The sequence below is a fragment of the Centropristis striata genome, chromosome 19, assembly GCF_030273125.1.
Source record: "Centropristis striata isolate RG_2023a ecotype Rhode Island chromosome 19, C.striata_1.0, whole genome shotgun sequence".
NCBI lineage: Eukaryota > Metazoa > Chordata > Actinopteri > Perciformes > Serranidae > Centropristis > Centropristis striata.
Genome location: NC_081535.1, coordinates 28,975,223 through 28,992,176, shown reverse-complemented (window position 1 = coordinate 28,992,176; position 16,954 = coordinate 28,975,223). Strand labels below are relative to the sequence as shown.

The following is a 16,954-nucleotide window of genomic DNA, read 5'->3' as shown; positions in this document are numbered from 1 at the left end:
TTTGTTTTCATTGATTTCAAACATGGCGTCTGAAGGAGAGGCGGGCAGCGCTGCTACAACCGAACCGGAGACCGGAGACGGGTACGTAGCCTTCATGCAAGATGTTTTTTATCGGTACAAATGTGAAGGCGACAATTCTGATTATCTGTGAAAATATAAACTGCTTTTACACTCTTGTTTTGCCTTAAACGCTGTTAGCGGACCGGCTAGCTACCGTTAGCGCTGCCCAGTCTGTCAGCATATGAACCGCTACAGCTCAGCTAGCTGCTCTTTGTACATAAAAACATCAACATATCTCAGAACACATCACAGTTTAAAGTTACCCTGTCTGCTGACAGACTTATACCGTCTGCTGAGTAACGTTTAACGCTTTTTCTGTATCCACATGTCCCTCTGTGGTATCATTCATGTTTAAAAACTCTGTACACCAGACTCCGTTTAAAGAAACCTTCATTTTAGAAACACAAGATATTTGGAAGAAAAAGGTGGAAGAAAAACTCTTGTCGTGAACTTAAAATAAGCTGTACAACAGTGTAGAAATATTCGGCTACAAGCAAAACTCCTGAATTATAATTGCACTTTTAAAGATGTATTGATAAAAGTGTAATAACCCCTTACGCCAGACTCCCTTTGAAAAATGTCAGTTTTAGCGGAAAAAAAAGACATAGAAGATTATGGTGGAAGAAAAATGAATATCCCAGGGATGCAGGACTATAGCCAAAATGATAATCACGATTATTTTTGATCAACATTGTAATCACGATTATTAATCACCATTATTCATCATGTTAGGGAAAACATTTGTATTTTTATAGCACTACTTTTTAAACAAACAATAGGAACATTTTTAGTGTGTGCACAGAGTGTCCAGTGCTTGTTGTACACAAACAGAGATCACTTAGTGAACACCTCCTGCAGCAGCAGCACATACACACTGTACTGCTACAGAGCTAACTGTTAGCCTCTTAGCAATTAGCAGACTGGACGCTAATGGGTTAACATCCCCTCCTCTGCAGCTGAGAGAGACTGCTGCAGGAGGACTGTGCTGCTTCGACTCGTTCTTAAAATTCGATTAATTGTGCAGCCCTAGAATATCCTGTACTTAAAACACCATTACAACAGTGTAGAAACATTCAGCTGCAAGCAAGAGTCCTGAATTATAATTGTACCTAAGGTAAAAGTAAAAAAGCATTAGTAGAAAAATGTATTCAAACTAAGTACCAAAATGAAAAGTACTTGTTGAGCACATGAGATATGTCCTCCTTATGTGCTTTTTTTTGATAAGCAAATAAACTGAAAAGGTGTGATTTTAAAAATATAGAGATGTACATAAAACAACTTGACATTTTTTGGCTATAACATAGTAAAGAATACTTTTTACCAGTGGATATGAATTTACCACATTTATATAAATAATATATATATGGGTAAATATCTGATTATGTTTTGGTTGACTTTCAGGGATGCTGCATTTGGGGAACTTCCTACCAGCATGGACACTGAATCATCGAACGGCAAAGAGGGAATGGTAATGTTGTTAGATATTAATATTCTGTTCTTATAGGGTTCGTACGGGTGCTGAAAATCATTGAAAACTCCAGCTTGTATTTTGAATAGTGTTTGAAATGATCATTGTATAATAAATCAGCATCTGACCTAGCAGGTCACTTTTTAGTTAAATAAATAAGTCAGAGAGAGCTCTAATTGCTTTCACATTTCACTCTGTCTCATCCTAAAATTAAGCTTTACGGCAGAACAGTTGTATCAGATTGTACTAAACATGTACACTAAGGAAGTGTAATTAACCACAGCTTTAAGGGCCTGGAAAAACTTGGAAAGAGCTAGAATATGACATTGAAAAAGGTGTAGGAACCCTGTTTTTACTCTGTGTGTTTTCTTTTATTACATGTGTACATGCTGACTGTGGCTTTGCTGTAAATTCTGATACACTTGCTGTTTTTAAAGTCAGACTATGTGTCTCCCAGGAAACGGCTGGCGAGGGCTCTGAGGCTGCTGATGCTCTGACTGGATCTGGAGACGAGGAGAGCGGGAGGCAGCTGGGGGAGGTGGAGCTGCAGTGTGCCTTGTGTATGAAGTGGTTCACTGCAGACACGTTTGGCATAGACACCGCGTATGTGTGCAGTTACTTGTAATATCAGCAGTTATGTGACTAAACTGCACTGACAGTTTTAATGAAACAATCTTTTCTCCTCTGCAGGACCTGTCTTCCTTTCATGACCAATTATGTGTTTCACTGCAACGTGTGCCATCACAGCGGCAACACGTACTTCCTCAGAAAACAAGCAAGTAGGTGTTCTTTATGTTCCAAACTACCTGAAATAAAAAACATGTGATTTAAGCTTTGGTATACTTGCACTCAACATTTTTAATCATTCACTAACCCGTATTTCTTTTTCTGTTTTAGACCTGAAGGAGATGTGTCTCACAGCGCTGGCAAACCTCACATGGCGCTCCAGAACACAAGATGAGCATCCAAAGACGATGTTCTCCAAAGACAAGGTGAGCTAAACGTGGTGTCACAAGTTCTGCTCCTGAAATGTGCTTAAAAATAAAGTTACTTACTTATTATATTATTTTAATTTCTTCGTTATGCTTTAGGCACAGCAAGTGTCTTTTTTTTTTTTAAATTATGGAACTATTAACTTCTAAAAAATAAGACAACTAGTTAAGAGTGTGGGGGGGAATCTCCTGTTGTAGTTGTAAACACTACTACTATCACTTAGAGGATTATTTGTCTGTTTTTCATGTCTCTCTGCAGGACATCATACCGTTCATTGACAAGTACTGGGAGTGCATGACGACTCGTCAGAGGCCCGGGAAGCTCACCTGGCCCAACAACATTGTGAAGACGATGGTAAGGTTGCGGGGAACATTTTAGAAACACACTCAGATAACAAATTAGAAGATGCTGCGTTGAATCTAGTGAGGTGCCAGTGAAGCTTCATGAACCATTTTCATTATTTTCTGAGTCCACTAGATGGAGCTCTGTGTTGCACTCAATTACCATTGCTTAGGCTTTTTCTTTAAACCAATAGCAACATCTAGTGGAATAATGAAAATGCTTTGTGAAGCTTCATTGGCACATCACTACTTGAATCCTTCATATCAATAGTGGTCGATATATTGAGACAGTCACAGGGAATGAAAGATGGGTTTTAGCTGCTCTTTTTTGCAACCCTGCCCCATTTTTGCACCACTTAATGCAGGAAATCCTCATGTGGAATAAAATAATGTAGCAGTATTACTAGTGGTGAAAGAAGTACTTGTATCTTTTACTTGAAGGTGCATTGTGTAGGATTTTGTGGCATCTTGCAGTGAGGTTGCTGATTGAAACCAAGCGAATCCCTCTGCCCTTTCTAATTGTAGACAACAACAATGGTGGGATTCAGGTAGGCCTAATGTAAAGCATGAAAGGCCCTCTGCAGAACCAGGTTTTGGTCTGTCTGTTCTGGTCTTTTGTAGAGATGTGGTGCTGAAACATGAACTCCAAAGAAAAGGATCTGCTCCCTAAGGGCTGGCTCTAAAGTAACTATTTTTAGTTTCAGATGCTATTAGTTATACACTAATGAAAACATGATTAATAATACTATATTCCATTTATGCTCCGTAAAAGTACCAATACCACAGTATAGAAATGTTCTGTCCTGCATTCAAAATTTACTCAGGTAAAAGTACGAAAATATTGGAATCAAAATGTACATGAAGTACCAAAAGTTAAAAGTCCTCATTATGCAACAGAATGGCTTCAGACATTTTAGAGCATATATATACTGCAGGGTGGCTTAAACTATTAAAATGTTCCATAAATAATTAGTTTACTATATTTTGTTATGAAGTTATGAAATAAATGTCACCATGTTTCTCTAAGAACTGTAGTAGAAGTTGAAGTATCAATAGCATACAATAGAATAAATGCTCAGGTAAAGTACCTCAAATTTGTACTTGAATACAGCACCTGAGCACAGGTACTTTGTTATTATAATAATAAAAAAATATTTTTCTATCCAGACTCAGGATCCAGAATAAGAGCAACAAACCAAGAACAAACAAAACACATTACAACACATAAAATGGCTTTCATCAAGCCACATTTGTTGCTTTCTTCTGCAGATTATTATTATATAGTAATGATTCTTGTCTTCATTTTTCAGAGTAAAGAGCGAGACGTGTTCCTGGTGAAGGAGCACCCCGACCCCGGCAGTAAAGACCCAGAGGAGGAGTACCCCAAGTTTGGCCTGTTGGATCAGGTATTTACTCTGTTCACCTCTCAGCTGTTGTTCAGTGTGTCAAACACAGACTAATGTCTGTTTATATCTGAAGTAGGGAGGGGAATAATTAATCGATGATCAATTTATGGTCGTTAACAATTTGGTCAATCACATGGAATCTTTAATCAATCTGTGTATTTCTTTATTTTAATTTTATCTACGACTGTGTATCAGTATCACTGAACTGAAACACGTCGAGCATTTAGTTCTGCGGCCGTATGTCAATAAGCCAATGAGCTGAGAATTAAGTTGGATAAAGCTACAGTTTGCAAACTGAAATATGAAATAACAATTATAAAACACACTGAAACAGAGTATTAATTTGAGCTAAACTAGCTGACTTTATCAAACCTTGCTAGCATGAAATACTAGGTTTAATTTAATTAAAACTTATCTAAACACAAAACACACTTAAATATGCAAGAATACTGTGAAAACTAACATCATGCCTTTTCAGGGGCTTAAACATAAATCATTGTACTCCTTGACGTTATCTTCACAGTTTAATCTCTCGTGAGTTAGTTTTACATAGACAGGATCAAGTCTCTTTAAGTCCTTTCAAAATAAAAGTCCGTTATTAAAACAGGCTTTTGCATAGTACTGTATATATCTTTTATGTTGCCCATGTAGGCATTTTTTTTTATAAATATAATGGAGTTTGTATAAAACATTGTGATTGATGGATTAGTTGATCGTTAATGGTATAGATGAAAGAGTTGGCAGGTTTCTTCCAAACGCCCATCCCTAATCTGAAGTGTATTTCCCTGTTTCTGTAGGACCTGGGAAACATTGGACCTTCGTATGACACACAGAAACAGACCACTGCTGCTCCCACTGCTGGTGGGCTGAATGGTGAGCATATAAAACAAAATCTAAACTGGAAAAACTACACATTTAAAAGTGAAGTTGTACAATCCTGTATCAGCAAAGGTCACGTTTCACATCAGGGACCATTAAAACTCCCTGAAGCTGAGACTTGGAGCATGTTAAAACAGTGATTTTGTGCATTGTGTTCCAGGTGGATCTTCTTTCTCAGGTGAATATGTAGTGTTTTGGCATCTGGGGCTGATCAGTGTGTTTTTGTGTGTGTTACCCTCTGGATAGAAGTTGGCCCTGAGGTTCCTCAATCAGCATCTTGTGGGCAACTTCATCCACGTCCAGTTGTCCCCCTCTCCCTCCTCCCCTCCTCTGTCTGCTCTCTGCATCTGTTTGGTGCTCCTCCCTCCCCTCTGCTGCTCCTCCCTCCCAAAAGCTTTGCCCCGTTCTGATTGGTGAACAAACCTTCCTCGTCTCTGTCTGCTGCTGCTGGGCTCTGAAACTAAAAATCTCACTGAAATGACCCTCTGGCTCTCCGTACAAAACACGCGAGAGCAGAGTGTTATTTTTTGATTTGGCTTTCCTCCAATGCTAATTAGCCTCGTCCTCATTCTTCCTTTGCCTCCGTTTGTTATTTCTGTTGTCAGACCAAAGCTACAACTCATTAATTGTGCTGATTTTAAAGCTAAAAGTGCAAAATTAGTTCTGAGACTTCACTGGGTAGCTGTTTGTACATTGGAAAAGCATCATTGTGTATTTTAAAAATAACTTATTGTGGTGTTAAAGGGGAACTTTGAAATCAGGATTTTTGAGTCTGACGCTGATCTGATGCTTTATTGAAGGTAAAATTTCCGGGAATACTGATATGGCAGCCGATAAGATATATTTTTGATCTGAAATGAAAACAGACCTTTCTTATGTCAGTTGTGCACTGATTTTGCACCAACTATGACATTGCAAAGGACTCAGAGGGCTGCTTTCAAACAAATGTTTAGAAGAACATTTAATATTATTATACAGTATTATATATTGCACATAAAATGTAGATGCCCTGCTCAATACTGGACCAATTAAAAAACTGTTGTCCACTTTAATGCATTGTTTAAATGGGATACTTAATATGTGCAGACAAACAGTAAATCAGTCTATACTCCAATAACTGAAGACAGCCATGGATGTTCATGAAACTACTATTTTATGTGTAATAATTTCATGTGTTAATATCTGAACTTGCTGACTCAGTATTGTTTTACACAAAGTTGAAAAGGAGACCCTATAATTAGAGCCAATAGCCTTTTAAAAATTAGAATTATAGGTATAATTTTACTGTCTTTACTTTTAAAGTTGTTGGTAACAAGCTACCAGCTAATAATTATTTTTCTGTATGAAGGAAACACTTTTTTATTTTTCTTCATGGAGCGTACTTACTTCACACAATGTTCAATTTGACTATCTAACTGGTGTTGTTATGGGAGGAAGAAGTGGAGAATCTGAAGTGTTTAACGAGACATCAATGTGTGTAGGAGGCTGATAGTGTTTGGAAAAAATGCCACGCAAACTAATTCCTGCCTCTTTGTGCCTGCTGTTTCCCCGTGTACACCAAACGCCTAATAACCTGCTTTCACTTTATGTGTGCGAGTCTGTTTGTGCGTATGTGTGTGTGTATTTATTGATGCTCAGGAGTGTAAATCTGTCTCGTGTTTGTAGGTGCTCTGGCCCCCGGCCCCGGAAAAGGAAGAGGGGCCAAACGTAAACAGCAGCAGCAGCAGGAGGGCACAGCTGCAGGAGCCACCAAGAGGACCAGAAGGTACGGCAACTGTCTGTCAATACACAGAAAAACACCCATCCATCCATCCATTCACCATAAAGCTCAATATAATGTATAGCAATAATCACCATTACGCGAAATACTTAACCCATAAGAACCCATGGTGACACCCGTGTAACAAACACGTTAAATCTTCTATTTATTGTTACTAGGCTAAGTTTAAACCCATTTAACAATTCTAATCCGTTAAGTCCAGTATTGCATTTAACTTGTTTTGACCATATTTCCTGAACAAATTAAAGTCACAATTTTGATAAACAAAAAGACACATGGTTATTTGTATTTATTTATTATCGATTTATTATTGTTATGCTACTTAAAAACAAATCGAAAAAATAATTTGTTGTTAAACAGAACTAATAATGTCACAATTTTGATAGATGTTGTGGAGATGCAGAGAAAAAGGCACATTTGTGTCTAGTTTTTTTAAATTTTAAAATGCTAAATATTATAAACATAAATATTATAAACACAAGTACTATAAGCGCCCAATGTAATGTTTATGTCACATCACAGATCTTTGACATTTAGGGATAGTGTTTTTGAAAACACATCAGAAATGGTGGTATATCCCCCATAACTTTCCTTTAAGGATAACTGGGTCTGGGTTCTTATGGGTTAAAATCGCAATAATCTTATCGTGACTCAAGTATCGGGATAAAATCACATCACTGGGCCGTTCCAGTTGGACTGGTCCCTAAACACAGACGCTCTCTACAAAAAGGGGCGGAGCTGCCTCTTTTTCTTCTTGAAGCTCAGATCTCTGGACATGTGTAGTGCGATGCTGCAGATGTTTTATCAGTCTGTGGTGGTAGTGTGTTGTTTTATGCTGCAGTCTGCTGGGGAGGCAGCATCACACACAGAGATGAAGGCGGTTTAAGCAAGACCCCTGTTTTAAATTAACAAAGATACTTGCAGAGACCGACAATAACTGCACTATAATGTACACAAACGGTGCAATATTAATACTCTTCTCTGTGTAATGGTGCAATTTCAACTGTTGAGACTATATTTTATATCTATATTTTTACTAATTCTATAATTCTTCTTGTTTAAATTGTTAATACTTGTATGTTTCATATAGGGATGTCAGGATTACAGATTTTCTCGGTACGATTATTGTCAGAGAAATAATCACAATGTTACGATTATCATGATTATTTTTGCATTTGTTAATTTCACACTACTATGAATAAGTTTAATCACATAAACACTTCTTATAGGTCTTATTTTTTTATTTATTTCTGTCTTTGGATGCTGTCATAACAAAATAATATAGCAACAATGTAAAGTAACCAAAAAGTACAAGAGAAATGATAATAATCCCAGGGGGAATGTCATATGTACTAAATGTTTAAGCTATTAAAATCATTTTAATAATTTGTTTGTCTCATTTTATGTGGCCAGATAAAAATATGTATCTATTATTTTGGTCCTTTTAATCTTATTTTTAAATTACATTGCCACAAATAAATGAGTAATATATGAAAGGGACATCCCATAGTGCTTTTACTGCTTTTGCTCAATGCAAAAACAGACTGAGGTAATAATAAATGTTCACTGACTGAGGACCTTTAAAAGATTACATTACTTTTTCTTATTTCTTATACATACATTGCACAGTGACACTGAAACTGTTTAACGACTCACTCACGACTATGAGACATGTTCAGCTTTACCTGCAGCTTAACTTGTCCCATTGCTCCGTATACCCAATCAGTGTCGCACATAATGAAAGGCAACTGACACGGAAAGTATTTTCTACCAGTTCATTGTTATGTTGGTAAACATTGACATGACTTACCCAGTTACTATTTACCAAGTTGTCGTAACCAAGTTACCAATTTACAAGTTGTCGTACAACACCGGCTGGTTATCCTGCAGGTGTTGAATCATGTTTGATGTATTGCCTGTTTTAACGGCAACTTTTTTGTGGCATGTTTTCCACCTGGGCAGATCGTCTTCAACAATGACACCTTGGTCATTTTTTGGGAGGCCAAAACATTCCCACACGTATGATTTTACACGTTTTTTCGGAGGTAATAGCTTGTCCCCTTCCATGCTTTACCTACTGTCACCTCCGTCTGCAGCTGCATGGACCAAAAACAAAGCAACACAAGTGGTGACACGTGGTCGTCGTGTAACTTTATTTTCGTTCCGGGCGAGTTGCGCTGATGTACCAACATGGCTCCAGCATAATCTTTCCCGGAAATTGACAGTATTTAGGAACCGTAACGTTAACGCTGCGATTAATCGTGACAACGGGTAATCGTGACATCCCTAATTACATATGGTTAATATTGCTTGTTTACTATTTATTGTCATTTAATGAAAGCTTCTTTTTATTTTTGCTGCTGTAACACTGAAAATGTCCCAGTTTTGGCACTTACAAAGTAATATCTTATCTTAAAGATACTAAACAAACTCCTCTCCCTCTCCCTCCGTCCATCCTGGCAGCGACCCTCTGTTCTCGGCACAGCGGCTGCCTCCTCACGGTTACCCTCTGGAGCACCCCTTTAATAAAGACGGCTACCGATACATCCTGGCGGAACCGGACCCTCACGCTCCGGACCCGGAGAAGCTGGAGCTGGACTGCTGGGCCGGCAAACCCATCCCCGGAGATCTGTACCGGGCGTGTCTGTACGAGCGTGTGCTGCTGGCTCTGCACGACAGAGGTAGGAGAAGTCACGGCTCAAAACACGTTCGTATGATTTATATAAACTAATATATTCGGGGCGTCCCGGTGGCTCACACTGGTAGAGCGCTTACCATGAAGGCCGTGTGCTTGCCGCAGCGGACCCGGGTTCAAATCCGGCCTGAGGTCCCTTTGCTGCATGTCTTCCCCTCTGTCTCCCCCTTTCTATCTGTCACTTTCTAATAAAGCAGTAAAAATGCCAAAAAATAATCGAAAAAAATAAAATAAAAAAACGAATATATTGCTCACGTTGCAGCTCCGCAGCTGAAGATCTCTGACGACCGTCTGACTGTGACCGGAGAGAAGGGCTACTCCATGGTGAGAGCCTCTCACGGGATCCGTAAAGGCTCCTGGTACTTCGAGGTGACGGTGGAGGAGATGCCTCCGGACACGGCGGCCAGACTCGGCTGGTCTCAGCCACTCGGTCAGTCAGCTTCAATCTCTCTCAAACCTCTTTACATGCAGGGATGCTCCAACTGTGAACTCCTCGGCCAATAACAGTGTTTAAAATAACTAAATGCCCCCAAAAATATTGCACTCAATAGCTGATATTAATGCAGAGTGCTTTCTTTTGTTGTCATATTTTCTGTTTTTATTTATTCCAAGTTTTGTGCCAGAGGGTGCCAAGTATTTTAAAGTCATTCAGCCTTCTTTACATTATCTTTAACCCACTGAGGCCTAAAACGCCTGTAAAACCTCTTGCCGATTTTAAAATAAGCCCCTAAAACCTGAAGTTTTTCTGGAAATTCATCAGAAGTGTCAACGATTCTACTAAATAATAGATTTTTCAGCCTCTGTAGCAGATAGAAATGCAATTCCAAAAGTATTTGAGAGCTTATACAAATACTACAAAACGACGTAAACGCTTTCCAGGCTTCAATGGGTTAAAATAACTAAATGCCCCTAAAAATATTGCACTCAATAGCTGATATTAATGCAGAGTGCTTTCTTTTGTTGTCATATTTTCTGTTTTTATTTATTCCAAGTTTTGTGCCAGGGCGTGCCAAGTATTTTAAAGTCATTCAGCCTTCTTTACATTATCTTTAACTGAGCACAAATGAAACCATACAAGTGTAAGAAACAACTTTTAATTTAACTTTCTTTCACATGAAAAAGATTCTTGTTTTTAGAAAAGTAACTGTTTCAGAAGCCTGATTAGTTTCGATACAACTACTTACTCAATGAGAAGAATATTTCTATACATAGGATAATAAAACCATTCTTTTCATGAAGCAGAAATTAATATAAATGTAAACACAATGAGAAACATGAATAGGGCTATGAAATAACCTTTTTATGTAACCTCCTTTGAAATGAAAAATACTTTTTTTAGCTCCTCAATGGGAATAAGTATTTAGGTCTTAAAAAAGTCCAAAAGATATTGTTTTTGTTGTGAAACACAAATTAAATGTAGATGTAAAATGATTAGAAATATAAATTAGAATATATTTCCCCTTTTGTGTTTTTCATACAGAATATGAAACAATATTAAAAAGTCCTGAGAAAGACGTCTTTTTGCGTTTTATTTGCATTTTCTTTTCACAGTGTTCTTTTTGGCGGTACTCTTTTTCTTTTTGCAACCGACGAAGTTTATATAGAAATAATCGGTCTATTAATTTATTCTTATTTGCAGATACAGATGTTCAGCTGATAAATGCATGCATCTTTATTTAGGAATGATCAGCATTATAACAGAATTCGAGAAGAGAAAAATCAGTTTTCACTCGGGTTTTAAATAATATTCTGTGTTTTTGTAATGAAGCTAGCATAGCTGCTACCTGAAAATAAGACACTTGTTATTAATTAATTGTGACTTTGCTTTTATTTATTTTTAATTTGTTTTTATTCTTTGCCATTTCTTTATTGCTTTATTTATGTTGCTTAAACGTACGACACTTTGGTCAACCATTGGTTGTTACAAATGTACATTTTTTCCCTTTTTTCGTCTCAGGTAACCTGCAGGCTCCTCTGGGTTACGACAAGTTCAGCTACTCGTGGCGCAGCAAGAAGGGCACGCGGTTCCACCAGTCGATAGGGAAGCATTACTCCTCGGCGTACGGTCAGGGAGACACGCTGGGCTTCTTCATCGAGCTGCCCGACAACACGGAGACCGCCAAGGCTCTGCCCGACACGTACAAGGACAAGGTGACGGCTGAGACACAGAGAGAGCAGAGAGCCGACTGAACACACGGCGTTAACACTCAGGGCTGCTTCAAATGTTATGCACACTTACTGCTTAGCGCATGAAATTTGCTCTTTAAAAGCAAGCTATAAAAATATTATACATTAGGGGCGTCCCGGTGGCTCACACTGGTAGAGCGTGTACCATTAAGGCTGAGTCCTTCCTGCGGCGGACCCGGGTTCAAATCCAGCCTGAGGTCCCTTTGCCGCATGTCCTCCCCTCTGTCTCTTCACTTTCAATAAAAGTAAAAATGCCAAAAAAATTATCTTTAAAAAAAAAATAATTATACATTATGATATTCTACTTTAATTGTACTGATTGAAAAATAATCAGTACAATGCATCTGACCTAATAATTGATATCAAACACTAATTGATTTTTAAATATTTTAACCCTTTAAATGCCATGTTTTTGTCATAATACCACCATGTTTTTAGATGAAAAACCCCCCAGAAAATATGAAATTATGAAATTATTTTATACTACATGCAAAGTAAAAAAAAGTTGAATTATTGCAATCTGGAACTTGTCAATGGTTAGCAGCTACACTGATTTTGTGGCATTATTATTTTTTGTGCAGTGTCAAATACACTTCCTAAAAAGCAAGCTATAAAAAAAATTATACATTATGACATTCTACTTTCATTGTACTGATTTTCTCCACAAACATCTCACCTTATTATTGATATCAAGCACTTGAGTATTATAAACCCTTTATATGCCAGGTTTCTGTCGTGATGCCACCATTTTTATGGACCTGGCTGTCGTCCCAATGAAGCTTCATGAACCATTGTGATTATTTTCTGAGTCCACTAGATGGTGCTATTTATTTAAAGAAAAAGGCTGAAGCTATGGTAGTTGGGTGTGCTTTCAGCTCTTTGTTGAACAGAGAGCTTTATCTAATAATGACAATGGTTCATGAAGCTTCACTGGCACATCACTACCAGGCTGCAATCACAGTCATGTAAAAATCTTTTTTTGTCATGAGTTTGTCATGTCTCTTTAGATGGCTGCATCTTTGATGTGATTCAAGTTGATCCATTTTTTTATTTATTTGAAGCAGTTCATGCTTGTCTGTATGGATTGTGTGTATAAATCGCATGTTTTTTCTCTATATGCTGAATATGGTCAAAATGATGCAATCTGGTGGAAAGTAGTAAAAATGATCACTTCCAAGGCCAAAGCCCAGATTGACACCAAGATTGAATAAAATGCATGTATTATGCTTTAATGTAGGTGAGATCAAAAATTGCATTTTAAATGAGTTTCAATGGCTCAACCTAAAGAGTAACTATTGTTTGTACACAGTGTATTTTAGCCTTACTGCAGGAGCCGAGCTGGAAATAACAACATCAAAGAAAAATACACAATCTTGCCAAAATTCATGCCAAATGCATGAACACAGCCAAAAATATTAACAAATGAAGAATGAAAATCGATTAAAATGCGATCAACCTGCCCTGAGGGTTAATCTGACGTCTTAACTCTGCTCTTTCTCTCTCAGGCGCTAATTAAGTTTAAGAGCTACCTGTACTTTGAGGAGAAGGACTACGTGGACAAAGCCGAGAAGAGCCTGAAGTCGACGAGCCCCAGCAAGGTGAGAAACCTCTTCTAGAAATAAAAACCAGTGAGAAGACCTGCTGCTGTCTGCTGCCTCTAACTCTTGGATTCTCCTTTTTCAGATGATTTTCTATAAAAACGGAGTGAGCCAAGGTGTAGCCTTTGAAAACCTGTTTGAAGGGATGTACTTCCCGGCCATCTCACTCTACAAGAGCTGCACGGTCAGTACGCACACAATATTACTCTGCTCTCTTAGTGTTTTTGAGTGCTGAACTTAAACTCTGAAGCCTTTAGTTTGGGATTTTGGTCGTTGGCATCTTGGTTTTTCTGGAGCAAGATGTGACTAATATTGAACGAGAGAGTGGAGCTTATTCATGTTAACTGTGATATATTAACTGGAGAAAATAGCAGCTTACATAAAAAAAATATTGACAAGGAAAGAAAAAGAACATTTGACTCCTCAGAGAGTCTTTAAGTGCAACTGAACAAGACATTTCCAGGCGACTTAAATGTTGAAATTAACTTTGAAATTCAAACACACTGTGAAAAGACTCTTCGGCTAATAATTTACTAAATGAACATCATGTTGTATTGAAGAAGACTTGAAACTAAAGATTAAGACCATAAACTCACAATGAGAATGTTTTGCTACACCTCAAGTCAGAAGTAGGTCACTCTCTCATAGACTTCTATACCGTTAGAAACTGCTGCATCAGCTTCACTTCTCACAACTCTCTCTCTCTCTCTCTCCCCCTCTCCTCTTCCAGGTGTCCGTTAACTTTGGTCCACATTTCAAACATCCTCCGAAGGAAGTCAAGTTCCAGCCGGTGAGCGTTTCTCTGAACAATCTCATCCTCAGTGACATTATAAACATCATCATGCTGATTGGTGTTTGGATCATATATCAGCGATACCAGGCGATTTTTAACTTACTATCATTACGAAAATAATCTATTTTGCATTAAGAGACGTTTCTGCCGGAGCCACAGTTTTAAATCCTTCATTATGAACCAGTTTGTCGTCACTTTTTCCCTGAACCTGACACCCCACATCTCCGCTCTAACAGGAGCTAAATGTTATTGATATGATATTAAAGATGAGATAATAATGTTGAATATAGCCCGACCAAGGTATATATATAATGTGTTATTTCCACTTTTTGAATTGAATAACTGACATAAATAAACTTTTCTATAATATTCTAATTTATTGAGATGCACCTGTGTATATAACAGTAGAGGTGGGGGGAAACTGATACAGTATAGTATCGCAATATTTTGCTTATATTATTATATCGATTCAAGTATCAATATTTAGCGATCCAACAGCCCGTACTTTTGTTGTTTTGCGAGAGGCCGTAGCAGGCTGACTTTTAGGAATATACTGGAGATACTTGTATCACATGAAACTAGAAGAAGATCTAAGGAATCTATAGGCACCATGTGTGTCAGGATATCATTTTGGGAAGTTGAAATTTAAATAATGCTGCCAAGTTAGGCCATTTTTTGATGTTTTTTGACCTCTGACGTCATGCTATATCAATGAAAACAGGCTCTCTGGGATCCCACAGGTCTCCTCTTTACATACAAGGCTTCCTCCCAATTCAGAACTGAGAATTTTCTCTTATTTGACAAAACAATTCTTGACTGAATTTAATTTTGTGGACACAAAATGCCGTTAAACAGTTAAATCGCAATATATTGTATCACAATACTCACCATATCGCAAAATGCTTAAAATTGCAATAATATCGTATTGTGACTTAAGTATCAGGATAAAATCGTATCGTAGGTCTTCTGGGGATTCACATCTCTAGATGACACCATTTCAAAATCTCCCTAAGCATCGTTTTGTACGTTTTATGTTCTCTAAAAAAAGTTTGTCCAAATTTGTCCATGCTGTGCTGTAACCCCTGACGATTGGACAATATGAAAATAGAAAATCTCCCCACTCTAAAGTGCATTTTGTGTCCACAAAATTAAATTCAATCAAGAATTGTTTTGTCAAATAAGAGAAAATTCTCAGTCTCTTCATCTCACTTCAGTATTTTTATTTCTCCACAATGAGAGTCAAACCCACAGACTGACCAACAAAGTATTCAGTCAAACTGAACTGAACTGATATCAAACATGTATGGACGACAACAACTGCAGCATTTTATCAAACTTTCACAAACAACAAGCTTCACTGCTCTCAGTTTCTTTGAGTGAAACATAAAAAAGCCGAACTTTGCAGCGTTATTTCCCCAAATCCTGACACGATATCCTGACTCACATGGTGCCTATAGATTCCTTAAAGTGATCCTGCTACGGCCTCCGGGGGGAAAGTGGCTGTTGTTTGATCCTTCCTCTGTTTTTTCCTCAGATGAGCGACATGGGCTGGGGAGCGGTGACGGAGCACACGCTGGCCGACATGCTGTACCACGTGGAGACGGACGTGGACGGACGCCGCAGCCCGCCGTGGGAGGGATGAACGCTGCTCCAGCTCAGTACGCACACACAGTCTAAACACCTTCAGACGGGGAATAACAAAGCACCACAGGCTGCAGCTCAGAGCTGCTGCTGCTGCTGCTGCTGCTGCTGCTGCTCACTCACACTCTTGCGATTTTACTTTTGCAAGTTAAAAGCTAATGAATCAGCCCTGAAATGGTTTCCACAGACGGCTCAACATCATCGTCGGCAGACATTCCACTCAACTTATTTTGGTGCTCTGCTTTAACATCTGTGTGTTCTGAAGGTGTCGTTCTGCTGTAGAGATCTCTCCGCATCACATCAGCTGATTCTGCAGCCTTCAGTGTGTTTGGTCCCTTTTTGCTAATTTTATTTGTTTTACAATGTGTGTCAGTTATTTACTGTTTTATACTCTGGGTTAATTAATAAAAAATTGCTACATTGGACAAAGCTGAACTCATTCATGAATTCTTGATTTCTAAGAAGTTTATCGTGTATTCGAGGCAAAGAAGCATCGACTTCTGAGTCTGAGAGGTGAAGCTGATGCAACAGTTGTATTCTTTCTAACTTGGTATAGAAGTCTATGAGAAAATGAGCCTTCTCTCTTGATTTGTGACCTCGGTGAACATGTTTTTATGGTCTCAATCGTTAGTTCCAAGTCTTCTTTAATGCAACATGATGTTCATTTAGTAAATAATCGTTTAGACCATTTAGAGTCAAACATTTCCTGCAACCTAACCTAAAAAAAAGCTTCACCTCAAATGTTGCAGGACACATTTTGGCCACTTCAGCATGTGTGCATCGCGAAACTTCTTTTTTTATATTGCTGTCCGTCCCACATTTTAACCGAGGGATCACATTTCTGTTTATTCATGTTACTTGCACAAGTTGTGCCACTGTTATCACCACAGTTAACGCTTCTTTCTGTCATCAACTGTGGCTGAAACAAACACTATTGCTGCTTTGTAGCTGCTGTGGAAACAGACAGTATAAAAGAGTTGGATGTAGCCTGCAGGTCTAGAAAGTGAAGCTGCCTGCATTCTTTCTAATGTCCATCAGGGGGCGACTCCACTGGCTGCAGAAAGAAGTCAGATTGTATCAAAGTCTATGAGAAAATTCACCTACTTCTGACTT

At 38.3% G+C, this 16,954-nt stretch overlaps 1 protein-coding gene across 2 annotated transcripts; it reads left to right on the top strand.

Annotated features, from left to right (window-relative positions):
- On the top strand, nt 1-16,194 carry ash2l (ash2 like, histone lysine methyltransferase complex subunit). 2 transcript variants are annotated; one of them, XM_059358734.1, is made up of 17 exons: nt 1-81; nt 1,462-1,528; nt 1,986-2,131; nt 2,219-2,307; nt 2,426-2,520; nt 2,780-2,875; nt 4,173-4,268; nt 5,066-5,141; nt 5,308-5,325; nt 6,813-6,912; nt 9,391-9,608; nt 9,885-10,052; nt 11,580-11,773; nt 13,315-13,407; nt 13,493-13,591; nt 14,138-14,197; nt 15,735-16,194. In XM_059358734.1, the coding sequence occupies exons 1-17, from the start codon at nt 23-25 to the stop codon at nt 15,840-15,842; spliced, it is 1,782 nt and encodes a 593-aa protein (XP_059214717.1). In that variant the 5' UTR covers nt 1-22; the 3' UTR covers nt 15,843-16,194. The 2 variants fall into 2 exon arrangements, with proteins under 2 accessions (XP_059214717.1, XP_059214718.1); XM_059358735.1 differs by lacking the exon at nt 5,308-5,325.
- The last annotated feature ends 760 nt before the right edge of the window (nt 16,195-16,954 follow it).

What these genes read in the sequence shown, in the direction of transcription:
- ash2l (XM_059358734.1), top strand. Translation starts at nt 23, where the DNA reads ATGGCGTCTGAAGGAGAGGCGGGCAGCGCTGCTACAACCGAACCGGAG. An exon ending in GAACCGGAGACCGGAGACGG is followed by an intron (nt 82 to 1,461) that starts GTACGTAGCCTT and finishes GTTGACTTTCAG; the next exon opens with GGATGCTGCATTTGGGGAAC. An exon ending in AGTCGACGAGCCCCAGCAAG is followed by an intron (nt 13,408 to 13,492) that starts GTGAGAAACCTC and finishes CTCCTTTTTCAG; the next exon opens with ATGATTTTCTATAAAAACGG.